At 40.1% G+C, this 16,325-nt stretch overlaps 1 protein-coding gene across 15 annotated transcripts in view; it reads right to left on the bottom strand.

Moving 5' to 3' along the window:
- The window catches only part of LOC124307949 (uncharacterized), a 194,043-nt gene that overhangs the window by 146,451 nt on the left and 31,267 nt on the right, over positions 1-16,325 (bottom strand). For 12 of the 15 annotated variants that reach the window (XM_046770181.1, XM_046770182.1, XM_046770179.1 and 9 more), the window contains exons 1-2: positions 11,741-12,074; positions 2,850-3,179 (exon numbers count right to left, since the gene is read on the bottom strand). In XM_046770181.1, coding sequence (XP_046626137.1) covers positions 2,850-3,003 — 154 coding nt within the window. In that variant the 5' untranslated portion in view covers positions 3,004-3,179; positions 11,741-12,074. Of the gene's footprint in view, positions 1-2,849; positions 3,180-10,358; positions 10,449-11,740; positions 12,075-16,325 lie in introns of those variants that run through there. The other 3 variants (XM_046770180.1, XM_046770189.1, XM_046770188.1) reach the window with 2 other exon arrangements.

Below are 16,325 nucleotides of genomic sequence, written 5' to 3'. Positions count from 1 at the left end.
TTTCTGTCAAAAGATGAGCGTTACGTGAAAAATCGCGCTCAATTGATTTTTCACTCATATATACATATTTTCAAATTTACCAAGTATCGTGAATTCAACTTCGTTTTTTTTATTGCTTACATCAATCGTAACATCAAGTTACGTCACAAAGAAGACCCAAACTTGTAATATTAAGTCTCCACTTGATGTTTGTGAACTGAATCTAACTACTTTTTCGTTATTAGTTGAATCTTATAAAATACTTATAATTGAAAGTAAACTTTAAGATTCCCGAATGATATATCCTCGCGTTATGGATCGTGATCTTTGGGTCGAATATATATGTCAGGAAAGAAATAATAATTGAAGTGCTAAGACGTGTTTCCTCGTAAATTAAAAAAAAAAAAAATGGGAAAAATCAAATGAGCGCGATCTTCTTCGAACGCTCATCTTCGTACAGAATCTTTCTTTTCACCTCTGCAAACTTTTTATGGAGTTCCACGGAGACACCTTCGCTTCTTCCTATCGGTTGAAAAATAGAATCGAATTAGAATTCTTGAAGTACGAAAGATTGAAATTGAACGATGGTGAAACCGTGTCTGGTTTTGTCGCGATGCGCTTATGGCGTTGTTCCTACATCCCCTGTATATAATTGTAACGCTGTAAGCGCACCTCTCGAGAGAATTTAACTAGCGAAATACTCTACAAGCAGCAGCTTTGCACCGTTTGCTTTATTCGTGAGAGTCAACGAGCTTTAGAGCGAAGCTGCAGCAATGCGAGGCAAAATTGCACACACACAAAACAGTTTACAACTCGGCATATCTGTTTGATGAAACGTTGGGCGAAACGAGACGTGTTGATTAGATTACAAATCCTGTGGGCAAGAAACCGAGAACGAGATAGAGACGGTGAGAGAATTTAAACCAGCCGATGAATAAAAGGCAAAGCTTCTTCCAAACTTTTCGCAAATACGATTAATTTGCGATATTGCTTTGTTTTATCGTTTGCAATTTTATCACCTCATTGTCAGAGTGATCCGGCATATCAAGCAGATTCCGTTGTTGAAATTTTTCAATTAGTTCAGGAGCAGTCATAACGTGGTTCATTTTTTACTAACTTTAATAATCGAAGAGTCAATTCGAATTTTTCAAAGTTACGAACGCTGCAGATGATTTTCAGCTTATATTTATTTCAAGACGACCAACGATGCTCGAAATACGCTTAAAACTTGAGGAAATAATTCGAACAAAGGGATAAAAGTGGAAAGGAAGTATAAACAAGGAAAAAAACAACACAAACAAAAAAAAAAAAAAGTGAATAACAAGAAAATTTTGCCCAGAGCGTTCAAACCGCAAGACTTTCTGTTACTAATCAAGTTTGAACGAGTGCGTAGCTTCTGTCGGTGGTTAAACAAATTTCCAAGAAGTTCGAACGTTTCAAATAATTTCCAAAGTGCTTTTCAAACTTTGTACGAGAATTCCGTAAAAGTTTAATTCTTGATTAATTATGACTCTTGCCGCAAAGAATTTTAGGACTATAGAATTATTCAAAGGTCAGGATCGAGAACGTTGTTAGAATCAGAGCACAAAAGCTCTGGCGATAGTTGAGTACAAGTTTTTCCACAACGTCGAAGTTGTTATAAACTCTAACAGAACGAAACATGAGAAAAAAATTTCTATCTTACAACCTGAGGTATACTCTGAAGAAACGCAGTTTATAAAATATGAGTTTGGTAAGTTTTACGCCGTTATTACGGTTAACCGATTTCCAGAAAATCCTGAAGTTGCGAAACAACAGTATTCCCTAAAAACCCATCGCCACAATTTTAACCACACATGATCGTTTCATGGGGAAAAAACGTTTTTAGTTCTCTCTCTTCGCATTTATGCATTTATGCACTTTTTCATCAGTTAGTTAAATAATAAATATTAAAAAGCACACAGTATACACCAGGGAAAAATATCCATTTTCCCAATCATAAAAACACAACCGAAAAATTCTCTCCTTTATTAATTGAACGCTCTACAAAAAAGCTCTGATGCATAAATATCGTAAATGAAAGCGTTCATATGTTAATTAACGTTCAAAGTTTAATCATCATTCTGGCAAGTATAGCTACGAAATAACAACCGTATCGTAAAATATATCGCGATGTTCGTCAACGATATTGTTGATGAAATATATGAGGACTTTATCATGTTGTTGGCGAACATTGTGATTTATTTTACGATACAGTTGTTTATTTCGTAGCTATACTTGCCAGAATGATGATTAAACTTTGAACGCTAATTAACGTATGAACGCTTTCATTTACGAATATTATGCATCGGATCTTTTTTGCAGAGCATTCAATTCTCTACAAGAATTTGTACTTTCCATTATTTTCAGTACATTCGTCAACGACTTACATAATTTCAAAGAGCAAAAAAAGTCTTTCCCATCTTGTCTCCACAAGATACTTGTAGAGTCGCTATTAAAGAGCTCATATTTTTAGGAAACATTTTTTATCAGTTTCAAAGAGTTCAAGCCCCTAGAAACACAAAAATTAAAAAACAACTCTATCAAAGCCCACCCTAACGTGACACAGCTCTGAAGTATCGGGTTATACGAGTTAAATCGTTGGTTTCAATGAAAATAAATAAATAAATAAAGCCAGATATCCGCGCGTGCATCACCGATTGGAAAAACGTGGCCGGTCGAGTCACGTGCAGATTCACTGATTGGCCGGGCAGCTCGGATTGGTTCTCCCAGATAGATAAATAGTTAGCGATTTCCGCCGCTCGTGAACACCGTTGCGCCTCCTAATTCGCGTTGTAACAACAAGCCTTACACATATACCAGTCTTACGCGGTCCTAGTTCCTGCACTCACCGGAAAGGACGAAATTTGGCAAGAATATTGCCGCAGCGATGGCGAGTAGCGGGTGGAACACGCAACTCCGTCGTCGTCGGCCCCGTCCCGGTCCTCCGTGTTCTTCACCCCGATGGCATCGAGCCAACGGCTCGCTTCCGAATCTCCGTATCATCGTGTATCGCACCGCATACTTATTCCCAATCCGCACTCCACGGCACTGAAACCAGCACTAGGCGACACGCGACTCATCGAACCCTGACAGCTCACGGCTTGCCGTCCTTCCGCCCCGGCCAAACAGCCCGATCCTGCCGGATGAGTCACTCGGCCCGAATCAAGTCTCACGGGTATCTGAAATTCAAATTGCGGTATGTAGCAAAGTTACGAATTATTAGAAACTCGGAGTAGAGGGTGCCGATTAGTTTTAGAAAAATACAGTTTTTTCCTTGAGGTCCGATAGGCAAATTATCAACATTTTTTACCAAATAATTCGATGACATTTTCAGGTTTATCAGTTCTAGTAAGTTACTGAAAGCCAAATCGTTCAGCTTTTCAACCGCTGTATTCGGTTCAATTTCAGTTAGAATTGAAATAAAATGTAATGTAAAAAACAAAGGTAGTTTAAGCAAATTTTCTTTTCTCTACGTAAAAACGTAAACTTGTCACCTAAAAAACTCAATTCTTATTCCCATGACAGAGAACTGATATTTTCACAACGGTGTGATAAATTCATGAACGAAAGTGCTTCAACTTCGACTCAAGTAGATATGTGTTTCTTATTTTTTCGAATAATAGCTTGACGCGCTTGCCCATGTGAGCCTGTTCGGTGTATAAAAATTTTGAAAATCGTGTACAGCAAGGTGAAGAATTAGTGGATCAAAAAAATTGGCTAAATTGGGTAATTTCGTTGTTTCATAAATTTTTTTTTTTTTTATTCATATTCAAAATATGATTTTACCAACGATAACTAATTTACCTTGAAACGCAACAGTTAAAGAGTATCCTGTGATATTTCTTAAAGTTATCTGCGACATCATACACGAAGTGTGTCATGTACACAGGAGGCGTGCAGGGTAAGGGTTAACAAAGTGAGTAAATCTGGTTGCCTCCAGAGGAGCAGCCTTGTGTCCATATTTACAACGATTTGGGCTTACCGAGGGTACCGCTGAATATAATATAGATGCGATTTAATAGTCAGGCAGACGAAAGCCACACATGGCGGGATGGGCAGGTTGTATATAGCGGTCAGCAGCGCCAGGTGATTTAATTAGCCGTAAAACCGCGTTCGCGGTCGAGACGAGAACCGCCTTCAATTTACCTGCCTGGAACACACGAACGTACCTAACTTACGCCGTGAACGACGAGGGAGAGAGAAGAGGGATCACTCTTTCGAGGTTTGGGAGTCTGCTAATTTTCACACGCAGGCGGTTCGAGGGGGCGCCCTGGTCGATTTCGTCGTTAACGTACACATCTCCAAATATCAAAGTCCGCGTATCTGAAAGGCGAAAAAGGGCTCACTAGCCCCATTCTATACGCAATTCCGAACAAAAACACTCCGCAAAGAATTTTCATTTGACGCAGAAGTAAATAAATTAGCATGAATTGTAAAAATTTACTTTTTTCGACTTCGTAGAATCAATGCCATTACTTTATTTTTAGCGTTATTTTTATAAAAACACGTTCAAGTCTTTTCATTAAAAATTGCGTATAGAACGAGCATGATAAACGCTTCTTTGTGTTTCAGATACGTGAACTTCTATACTTCGAGGTATATACGACAGCGTCGAAATCGACCAGTACACCCCCTTAAGACTGTCCGAATCTCGACGCAGCGAGCTTTCACAAATACGTGTACTTGATCCGCCCGAGCTTATGCTTTCCGAATGCTCTCCGAATGCGAGCGGCCTTGACGTGGGCGAATAATTCTCCGGTAAAGGAGGTAGGAGGAAGGAGGACGAAGAGGTAACCGAGAGCCGGCGAAAGTTCGTTGCTTTCCCCCGTATGGTTGCTCTTCGTACCTTCTATCCAGCAGCAACCTACCCCCCGCGTTGCAGACTGTTCACCAACTTTCGGGACGAACTTTCCTCCAATTAAACTTGACTTCTACAAACGAGCTTTTTAACCAAATCACGAACTAACTTCACCCCCGAGCACCTAAGTAAGCCGCTGTACGCTGTACAAGAGTGACCTTGTCTGAACGATGGAAAAGCGTTCTTAGTAGCTGCAGAATTGTGCAGACCTACGTATACCGAAATGGGAATAGGTACGGAGAACTATTCGAAACTGCGCGCGTCGGAAGCTTTTCTTCGATTTACAAACCCCTGCATCGTCGGAACCGTTGAAATCGGATTACAGGGAACTCGAAACACGACGAGGTTACATCGTAATAATATTGTCTGCTTGCGGCAAGAATTGTCGTCTGAAAAAACGACTTGTTTACACGTGATCGCGAAGTATGTGCTTGCACACACGGATATAATACGTCGGCACGTGAAAAGAACGCTCGAGAAACAAGGCTCATAGATCTACGAAACTGATTAGACTTTCTAACCACATGGCGTGAAAGTATAATTATAAAATCTAACAACATCCTGATTTTATTTCCCTATAAACACACTCCGTGACACGAGGAATTAATTTTTAAGTCTAAAGAAAGTACCGCGTCGCGTGAAAATCAAGCTCGGGATCGGCCGCAAGCTTCCTCCAAATTGCTAAAAATTCCTCGGTTATGAAGAAAAAAAAAAAAAAAACAACCCCGCTCACGTAAATTTTCCTGTACCGATACGGAAACGGTTTGAAATTTATTTTACACGCACTGTAACAGCTTTCATAATTATGTAAGCAAGCCAACGATCAGGTACATATACGTGTTATATAAATACAGTTGCCACTAACGCTCGAGGAATGATCGGAAATTCCTTTTCCCCGCCATTTCTGTTATAGATAGATATTGTAGGTGTATCGAAGAGTATAAGAGAACAGAGATAAGTATGCGAAAGAGACACATTGGTCGAATTCTCGCTCGGTGTTTAAATATATAACAAGGCGAGAGTACAGTTCCTGCTGTCGCTCAAACGTTTGAACACGCGGGAAGCGATTCGAGTGAGTTCCACGCGAGCTTTTAAGCGCCGCAAGCTCGTGACAGTTTATAGTTACTAAACCAGGGAAACTTTAATTGGATCCGTTAAGATGGGATTTTTTTCCTCTGAGCTCTGATTACACCTGTTGACGATAAAAACGTAAATACATGAAAATAAAATGGTAACGAAAAAAAAAAAAAAATACAATCTTTCAGCTTTTCAAGCTCGCAAATCCTTCAATTAAGTTGACGAGTGAAATGCCTAGCGGTATTTCGTTTATTTCGATGCAGTAACCAAAACTCCAGTTATACAGCCAATTACGGGGCACGTCTTTTACAGAACTTCGACGACGGTATTAACATAAACTTGATTTGTGACCAAGTTGAATTAGTTCGTTCATTCGATCGAGCTATACCAATTACTTTTGCACGAATCTAATTTTTATTTCCATATATTAAGCTAGATTCTCGCTTTTTGCATCATTTTCTATTCTTCAAATTCACAACCACGCGGCAAAAGGGTGATCAAATTCACCATCATCGTTCACGTTGTGCTTTAATTTCGATATCAAGTCAAACGTTTTTTATCTTCATGAATAAAGTTGTATTTACGTAGGCGAGTCATGGAAGAAAAGTATTCCACTTCTTTAAACACTTACAATATATCAACTCATTTATTCACGCGATTGGCAACAAGTTCCCCTTCACTATTTCATTTTAATCATCTGGCAAGCGCCCATAAGGCAGAACTATGTTTATTGGTATAGCCGTCCGTTCTTTGAAGCCTGATTCACTCGGATGTAATCAAAAAAAGTGCGATTCATTCGGTAGTCAAACATCACAACACATAACCTTCGTTATCCGTAGCGACATATGGTTGGCTGATTGGTCGGCGTAAAAATTGAATAACGGTGTGCCGCAAAATTTTTCATGTAAGAATTTTCAAATTATTAACGTATAACGCATATCGATGGAAGGATGCAGTAGATAAACCATTACACATATCTAGGTTAGATACTTCAAGTATCAAGACCGCCAGATGATGTTTACAATGAAAACAAAATGAGAAGAAAAATTGGTGAGAAAAAAGGAGAATGAGAAAAAGAGAATCTGCTAGAGGACGAAAATACCGAAATACCGTTCGCGTGAAACCAAAGTATACAGTGTTTGAAATATAATTTTAACAGCTCTAGGCGACGACAGGGACGCGCTTGGTATTCACGGGTTGTATATAAACCGTGCAGCACCATTTAAACCGTAATTAAACTGTGTTTAAACTATTTTCAAACATCATTATGTGCTGTTTCATTTCAGCATCAACATCTCGCCGATGTTTTTACTTCAATCGGATCGAAATGCCCGTGTGGTGAATTATACACAATTACTTTAGATGGTCTCCTTCTATTTCTTCTTCATTTCATCGAAAGCTCGCAAGTAAAATCCGCGCACGTGTAATAAAACGTTTATCATATATAAAGATATCTTAAATGATTGTAAAAACAAAGCGCAGACGATGCGTTTTAAATATTATTTCAATTTCTCAACTCTTTTCGTACCTTGCATATTACGATTCGTAGAACTCGGTAGATTACGTTACTTTTATACATACGTACCGCAAACGCGTAGATGGCAGCAGTAACGGGATGCCGTGAATCAGTGAAAAGACCATATGTTGCGACCTCTTTCATCTTTGAAAGGCTAATTAACTTTTGTAATTATGTATAACACACTACGAGGATGCCGCATAGGGTGTAAATGAGCGTATAGAGTAGGCACTCGTCGAGTCCGTGTTATATTATACATATACTACATACGTAAACAATCCAACAAACGTGCAAATACGTATACACAGCGTACGAAACCGCATATTACATATTATACCTCGTGCTTCGGGCACTTGACACTTCTTTTCACGAGACTAAGTACACGTGCACACAAACGTATATGCACGTACGTTTCGAGGTGTAAGCGCACGCGCGTAGATGCATAAATCCATGAATTTTACACGCGTGTCGAGTGTGCCCTCTTTAAAGTCGAGCTTTCACACCGATCCGGCAACAGCACGGACGGCGGCGGCATATGGATTATACAGTGCATCCCGTGCAGCTCGCCGAAACGCGGCGTTCCTAGAGTTCCGTACAAAATAACGATCACTCGCGACGTCACGGTTAAACGAGCCTGTTAACTAATAATTAATAAAGCCCGTGAGTAATTTACACCGAATCCTCGACATACCTACAACACAAAACGACGATACGCCACGTCCCCGTTACTGTAATCGCTAAATTTGTTTTAGTCAGCGTCAAAACGAGCCGGTGAAAATTTTTGTTTATTTGTTTTTCTTTCTCCTTGTTTCCGCCGCTTTTCAGTCTCTTTGCTTTATTTTCCGGTATAACTTTGAACTGCGGATTCCTTGACATTGTTTCATGCTTAGTAAGTAAATCGTATCGTCTGATAAATTGTGCATTTATGTCGTACATTTATAAAACGTCGGTAAATGGACATAGAAATTATCTAATTCCGGCAAAATAATATATAACCGAGAGTAGGTTATTAATACCGACAATCAATTACTGATCGAAGCGAATCACGAAGCGAATCATACCGAAGATTATTCTCTCGGTGGAAAATTTCTTACGTAGGTACGCAAAGACGGCATTAACACGTGCGTATTATATTTGGCTAAACGTAAACCGGCCGTTTCGCAGCGTACGATATTCAATGTGAAATCACAAAGGATCACTTGGATCTTAGAACTGCGAGCCTCGCTTTTGCGCAACCCTCTACAGCTTATCACGATTGAGGCGCAAAAAACATTCATGCGTGCAACCTGTGCGTGGTGGATGGATGGATGGATGGATGGATGGATGGATGGATGGATGGATGGATGGGTGGGTGTATCAAGCATTCATATTATACGTGCGTCGCACCAACGCACGCGGAAAAAGAAAGCATAGGAGACAGCGACGGAATTCTAAGAGGAAGGAGAAGAAAGAAAAAATGTAAAAAGAAAATGTGTACGCGTATATAAGGCATGTTTCTGCGGGAGAGATTTCCTTGACGCTTTGCATCGACGATGAAAGGGACAACAATACAATTCCTGTAAGGTTCGATTTTTTCACGCATGTATACATGTGTATATACACACATATATATATATATATATGTCTAAAATACCCGCGCATTTTATCACCAATGTCAAGGGTAAATATAGATATCCGCAATGATCGCGTTCAACGTATACATGTTCTGTTTTAAATTTACACCAAAGGTAAATATAGAACGGAGCACTTGGTATTAATAGATCGCGGTAGATTAAATAACGCACCTCGCTGTAATATATACGTCACGTTGTTAGCGCAAAATAACGTTGACGAACACATACCGATCGTCAGGAAATAATATACAAGCTGTGGCAAAAATAAAACTGAGCATTCGGAAATAGAGACATAATTCACCTTGTGTCTCAGAATAATTATAGGTAAACACTTATAATTCATTATAATTACATCCAATTTTATTAACAAGTTGATGACCGATATAATTTTAAAAAAAATATGTCGCATGCATTACAGCATATCCGTCAGACGATTGGATCAATGCCCATTTTTTCTCTTTCCGAATGTCCCAATTTCTTAATTTCATCTAATCGTGGACCATCCGTTCGTTTCTACAAATATTTGGGACCGTGTGAGATTATACAACGCAGCTGCTCTGACTGCGTAAACTGCGTCGCTGATTGCGCGAATGAAGCCTGGTTTCGCTCGATAATGATGCGTCGGTTTGAAAAAACTGATAAAATAAATGGCCACCATTACCACTGTGACTTGAAAGACCACGACAGGACGGGCGGTAATTGAGTGATATCTCCTACCCATTTGCGTTTTGTCATTTGTTATTTTTGCTACTTCTGTACTACGTATGATAAGAATTCAGAAGTTAAATGATGTTACAACATATGACTTAAAATTACCTGACAGCTCAAAGTCCGGCTCGAATTAAAATTACGCTGCGTGACAACTCCTTTCCTTAATTTATCATTCTGAAAACTTATTCTGAACGTATGATCGATAGAGTATAACAGATCAATGACAGCTGTTTCGTTTAAAAATAATCAAACCAAGTCCAAATCTCAATGTTTGTTCGAAGAAGAGTTTTTTTCGCTTCATTCAGTCTTTTTGTTTCAAAAGATTCATACAACCAGACGAATGAAAAGATTAAAAAGGTGTCGTATGCGTGCAGTTAGTGAAATATCGAATAGAAATCAGCTTTTAATTATATTAAGACGCATGCAAATAAAGCAGCAGAACATCAACCTATATTAATTACACCTATTATACAACCACGTCGAACCACGATATCTGGTAAAAATAAGAACTAAAACTTGAGTTTAAAAAAAAAAATAAAAAAAGAGCGAGTTTAAAAAAGGAAAGGACGTCATCGATCCTCACCTGTTACACTCTCGACACGTGGACGGCATCAAAGTCCTCGTCTCATCAAGAGCCGTAACGTAGGTCGCCCCCCTTAACGACGAGGAAGGTGAAAATAGATTGAAATTGAATTTTCAAGGACTTGAGTATGGGGAGCATTTTTTTTTATTATTCCCCTCTTTCACCTAGTATGCGTTGACTTTCCCCCGAGGCACACGTATACACAAACACACACACACGCACACACACTATCATCCGCCAGTAAATATTTGTCGAAACGATGACACTTGGAACACGCAGAAAAACGGTTTGTTATGCCGATTGATTTTTCGTGTATAAAAGTGCAATTCAGCCGAACCGGAACCCGACTTTCGAAGGACCCCCCTTTGAAAACCCTCCCCCCCCCCCCCAAAAAAAAAAACGTGAAAAAAAGAAACCCGTCCGCGGAAAAAAAATTACAAGAGCGAAAACGAGGAAACCCTTCCCGGTTTTCCCGCCCCAACGTAACGCAACGCACTGCTGCCGCTACTGCTGCTGAAGTGCACCCGTAATTTTTTCGAAAAATAAACATCGGAGGGATTCGACTTCTCGATCCCTGCGGGACGAAACGGGTGCCAAATGGCAAAAAGAAAACTTGGAATGAAAATAAAAAAAATTACGGTCACACGTCCGCTAATTGCCGATGAATTTCACTGCCTTGTTTGCCAACTTCACACTTGTCGATTCGAGATATCTCAATCGTTAATGCGAACGGAATATCGTACCGATCACTTCGCTCCCTCTTTGATCCCTTCTCTCCTCTCTCTCTCTCTCTCTCTGCCTCTGTTTCTGCATATTTATTCAAGACAGTGAAGATGTTAATAACGTGCAATACGTGTATATATATATATATATATTATACGAAGATGTAGGATGATATTGCCTGATTTCCGTACATGAACTGTGTATTATCTACCGCGTAATTCGAATAACCGAAATACTAGGTCAATCTATACGTATTACAGGCACGCATATTGAATCGAACCGCATACCTGCTTAAGTGATATTTATCTGCTCGTAGCTATTCCCGCCGCAATTACCAAGAAAGTTCATAGACAAATTTAATTACGTGCGCGCGCACACGCGCATACACACAAGGTGTAATATACAATAATCACAGTAATTATCATACGGTTATCGACACCTACGTGTATAATATTATTATTATTATTGGCTTGTGCTGACGTACAGAGCCAATCGCTACCGCTGCAGTTGTTACGTTATCTCGTTAACATTTTCATGAAATTGGATAGATCAGAATTTGATCGGAAAATAACGAGATTGGATTTGAAGAGACGGTAAAACGGTCTCACGGATTTAAACTGTTCGATAAAGTGATTAAAAAAATTTCCTATCAAACTTACGCTTCTCACAAATACACTCCGACACACTGTAACAACTTGAAGTGAAAAGAGAACCGTCGTCTATTCCGGTAGCACGTCGAAACACTTGTAAACCAAAGTGCGAAGCCAGCGTGAAAACTAACGTTTAGAATCGACAAAAAGTGGTGGTACGAAAAAAAGAAAAAAAAAAAAAAAACAACAACTTGTAATCAAACAACTCCGCGTCAAGTAGCGTGTCCTCCCTACGGAGGCTCGGCTTCAAACTGCAGAGCTTAAAGCTTACACTGCTCTTAGCTTAGTTTAGATTAGGCTAACGATACCCGAGCGAGCGAAGGCGCACGTGGTTCTACGACAAGAGTGCCGGTTATACTGACCGAACTCTGATGCGCCTCTCGGGCGACTCGCGCGAGTAGAAGCGAGTAGCGCTAGTAGATACGGGCCGAGCCCTGGAGCAGTTGTGTGTTAGTTTGTCCTAACAATAACCTGCACACTATCGCGTGGTCCTGCGGCATGCAGGCATGCAGGGACGGCTTCCTTCCTTTTAACCGCTTCCTCGATCCTTTTCCCCAAGTTCGTCCCTTCGATCCTGATCGGCTCCGTAAGCCTCGCGCTTTTCTGCTTACCTTCACCTGCAACAGACTCGAGGCTATACCGAGGCTCTCGAAGTCCTGCGGTGGACGCGATTATTGTTGCACGTCACGTGATCGCGAATGTCACGCTCGAATGAAGCTTTTCTGACGATTTGAAAAAATTCAAAATAATACGCAGAAGAGGATCAAAGGAGAATTTAATGGAAAACAAAAAAAAAAAAAAAAAATAGAAAAATATGCCTCACCACCGACACCGGTAATAAAACTACATAAACCGCGGCTTTACTACTGGATATATTTCTTTCAACATGCATCGGTTTGGGATTACATTTTATACACGTATTATAGTCTGTGCAGGCCCGGAGTCTAGTGAGCTAAAAGCGACTTTCAGCTTTATGCACGAATTGCGTTTGATATCTACCTATGTACGTATAACGTATATTTGGCAGCTTGGCATTACGGATGTATATCGGATATTCATTGATATCGGATTTCGTACACCTTATAGCTTGTGATGTACGCTTGTACCGCAGCGTCGTACCCGGAGAGAAATTGCGGTGAGGGATAAGTCTGCGGTGAAAATACCGGTAAAATGTCTATTCAAAAGTCTAAGAACAGACCTAAATGGGTCCGAAATTTTGATGGAACTCACTTTGCCCTCTCATTGTTTACGGTGAGAGTTTAGGGACGATTTTTGCTTCTCGTTACCCTCTCGCAAACGTTTCAAAAGTTACAAAACGGACGATAAACTTCGAAGCCTTCCAACGTCGATCCGCCGAGACTGATTGCTTTTTAATTGCTTCTGACGTTTCTTCGCCTCTCGTCTCTGCCTCCGCATCATGTCTACAAACACCGCGAAAAATGTTGCACAATTTGCAGATGGTTAGTCAAGGTTACGTAATACCCATGAAAAAATTGATGACTCGGACGATCGGGGAACGTCGTATTTTCAAAACTCGCCCACTTTTGTGTAAACATAATGTGTATTAACTTCCCGCTTTTCGAAAATGAAAAGTTGAGTTTTCACTAGATCTCCACGTTTCAAAGTTTAGAAAATCACCTCCAATCATTTTCAGATGGACGTTTGTGTATGTGTATTTTTTCGTATCAATTGACGCGACTTTTCTAAACTTAGAACTGATTGGATTTTGGCTTTGATCGGTTCAGTACTTGTTGAATTATTTGAACAACAAAATTCCAAAATATCAAATAAATATGATGATATCTTGAGAATTGATGGATGGATTCGAAGAAACTTGGTACTGTAAGATTTTTTGGGTCACTTGTCACGATTTTAAAATCAGATTTTCAAAATTTAAATCCGGTGCATTTGATAGGCAAAAAAAAAAAAAACTAAAGGCATTAGGATTTTCATAATAATTAGTATTCGAAGGTTTGTTAGGTAGCTAATCACAAATCTGAGGTCAGGTTTACAAAATCGAAAATAGCGAATTTAATATGGTGGAAAGAAAATATAACAAATATTCAGATTTTGGTAAAAAATGAGTAGGCGAAGACTTTTTGCGTTACGGATAACAAATCCAAGATAATACTTCCAAAATTTGCAATGGTGAATCCATTACAGTGGCTCAAAATTAAAAAAATGGTCTCATTTTCATATAATATGGTATCCGAGAGCTTCTAAATCGTTAATCACGAATCTGAATTCGCAGTTAAAAATTCGAATTGGATATTAGTGTTTTATTTTTTCTGTGAAATTAGAATCTGCAGTGAGAAAACGGGAAGTTCGAGGACTGGCTCACAGCCAGGCTAATGCCGCTTGTTCTTCTTCTCTTCTTTCTTTTTCTTATTCTCATATTCTTATTCTTTCGCTTCAACGTACCACTCGAATTCGCCTCGATCACCCGTTGCGTGAGTTGATCGGGCGTGTGGCATCAATTGGACATTCGAACGCGCTCGACGGAGATATTCGGGGGCGTGAAACATCAAAGGCGACAAGCGACTCTTGAAAGTGGTTGCACCGATTACAGTCAAGGGCTGAGGTGACCCCTCGATCATCCTCAAATTCGTGCGGCGGTCGCGAGAGACAAACAAATCCGATCGTAAATTTGCCACGCCTGAACGTTACCGTTTCAAAAAGACGCCAACCCGCCTCGTATGCTTGTTAAACACGCGTTGCAAAAGTTACGACCTAATCGGTGCGGCGAATCTTATATGCCAAATTGCAAAATGTGAATATAAAACAGACTCCTCGATTACCTCGGGATTCAAGACGCAGACTGATTTTCACGACGACGCTCCGATCGGATAATTTGGCAAGCATTTGTCAAACTTTATTCGCTCCTTCGTTTTTCGATAAATTTTTCTCTAACCAATTCTCGAGAAAAAGAATGTTTCTAAATACCGGAAAACTTCCGAACTGTTTCATTGTTCTGCTTCTCCCTCTTTCTCTCGCCGCGTGCCAATTAATCTTCAATGAGCGCACTTTGATTCAATTGCAAACTCGAAGCTAAGGCGGTTTTTATAAATCCTTTGCCGTCGTACGAGCGAACAAACGGCAATGCAGCTAGACAATATTCATTTAACAAGCTGGATAATATGGGCATGATATTTATTAAATTCCACATCTACATAATATGATTGTACTCAGAGAATAAAGTTTTACTATTGAATTCCTCCGAGCGAAATCTAATTTGCGTAAATTAATCCTATTATTCATATACATACCCAGCTCATAATTTTCATCGAAAGGCAGCCACCGCACAGATAATACTCTGCAGCGTATATATCTGCAGCTTCATGCTGCATTTCGCTATACCGCTGCAGTTATAGCTGTATAACTGATGTACAATTATTCCGTACCAGTATATATTTCGCATGAAACCAGAGTCGGCGATGCAGCAGCTAAAAATTTTTAAAACTCGAACGTCCGGTGAATAATTGAGGAAAAGCTTCGTGATACGAAGGCCAGTTTTGGACTCGGTTAACACTACTAAGTTGTAGTCAGCCGGAACCCGGCGTATATTCCTTTCTGTAATGTCACGTGATCCGGTTCACACCCTCCGCCTGCATAGCGCAAAAAGAAGGCGATAAGAAAATGGAGCAAGGAGCGGGGGGGGGGGGGGGGGGGGCCAAGGAAATTGGAAATAAGAGGAAAAAGAACAGGAAATCGCGACGCACGATACTTCACACAGCTCTCGTACGTGTGTCTTGCGGTCTTATCGTCGCTTCGTGCGAAGGGGATATACGTCACTTTAAGATGTTATATCTATACACGAAGAAGCAGAGCGTAAATTTTTGTCCAATGTATAAAGCGCGAAAAGCAAGCGGGCTTCTGCACACACGCGCACGCGCGTCGTGTTCTCGCTTTCGCCAAGTGCTTTGTTTTCGAGAAAATTTTATAACCGATCGAAAGCCTTTATCACTGTCGTAGAATAATTTATCCGTATGATAAATGTGACATATACGTACATGTATATACTTGCGGATTTTTGCTACATCGATAATTTAACACAGGAAATATCGAGTCCGATTCGCAAATATACCCATGATATCTTTTTAATCATAAACCACCACGTTACGTGTAGCTGTAAGAAAGATGCGGATGAAATTGTGAGGCTACTCGAGAGTCGTCTTCCTTAAAAAAGCTTGGCTGCATTTTGTTTCGCGAAAAGGAACGCGTGAGGAGAACTTTCGCAAGACGATATATTCGTGGTAATTATCAGCTTGTATTGATATAATATTTCCACGTCAAGTAGCCAAGGTGGGCGATATCGATTCCCCAAAAATGCCCACGTGGCTTGAGAGGAAATTTGTCGTTAAAGTTTTCAACTTTTGACCCAGTTACCGTTCCCAGAGGCTCGCTGCAGCGCCCTTAATGATCCCGCTGCCAGTGAACTCTTTTTTCCTTACTTAAACCTCTTCAACTCGTGTACTCTCCGTATTCCATCTTGGTTTTAGAAGAAATTCTCGGTAAATGTCGTCAGCTCCGGTCACGCTCCGTAAGTTTGTTTTTCGTATTACTTTTCCCCCCGCCATGAATCTTCTTCCGGAAA

This window comes from Neodiprion virginianus, chromosome 6 (genome assembly GCF_021901495.1).
Source record: "Neodiprion virginianus isolate iyNeoVirg1 chromosome 6, iyNeoVirg1.1, whole genome shotgun sequence".
In the NCBI taxonomy this organism is placed as follows: domain Eukaryota; kingdom Metazoa; phylum Arthropoda; class Insecta; order Hymenoptera; family Diprionidae; genus Neodiprion; species Neodiprion virginianus.
This window is presented reverse-complemented; position numbering and strand designations above follow the sequence as displayed.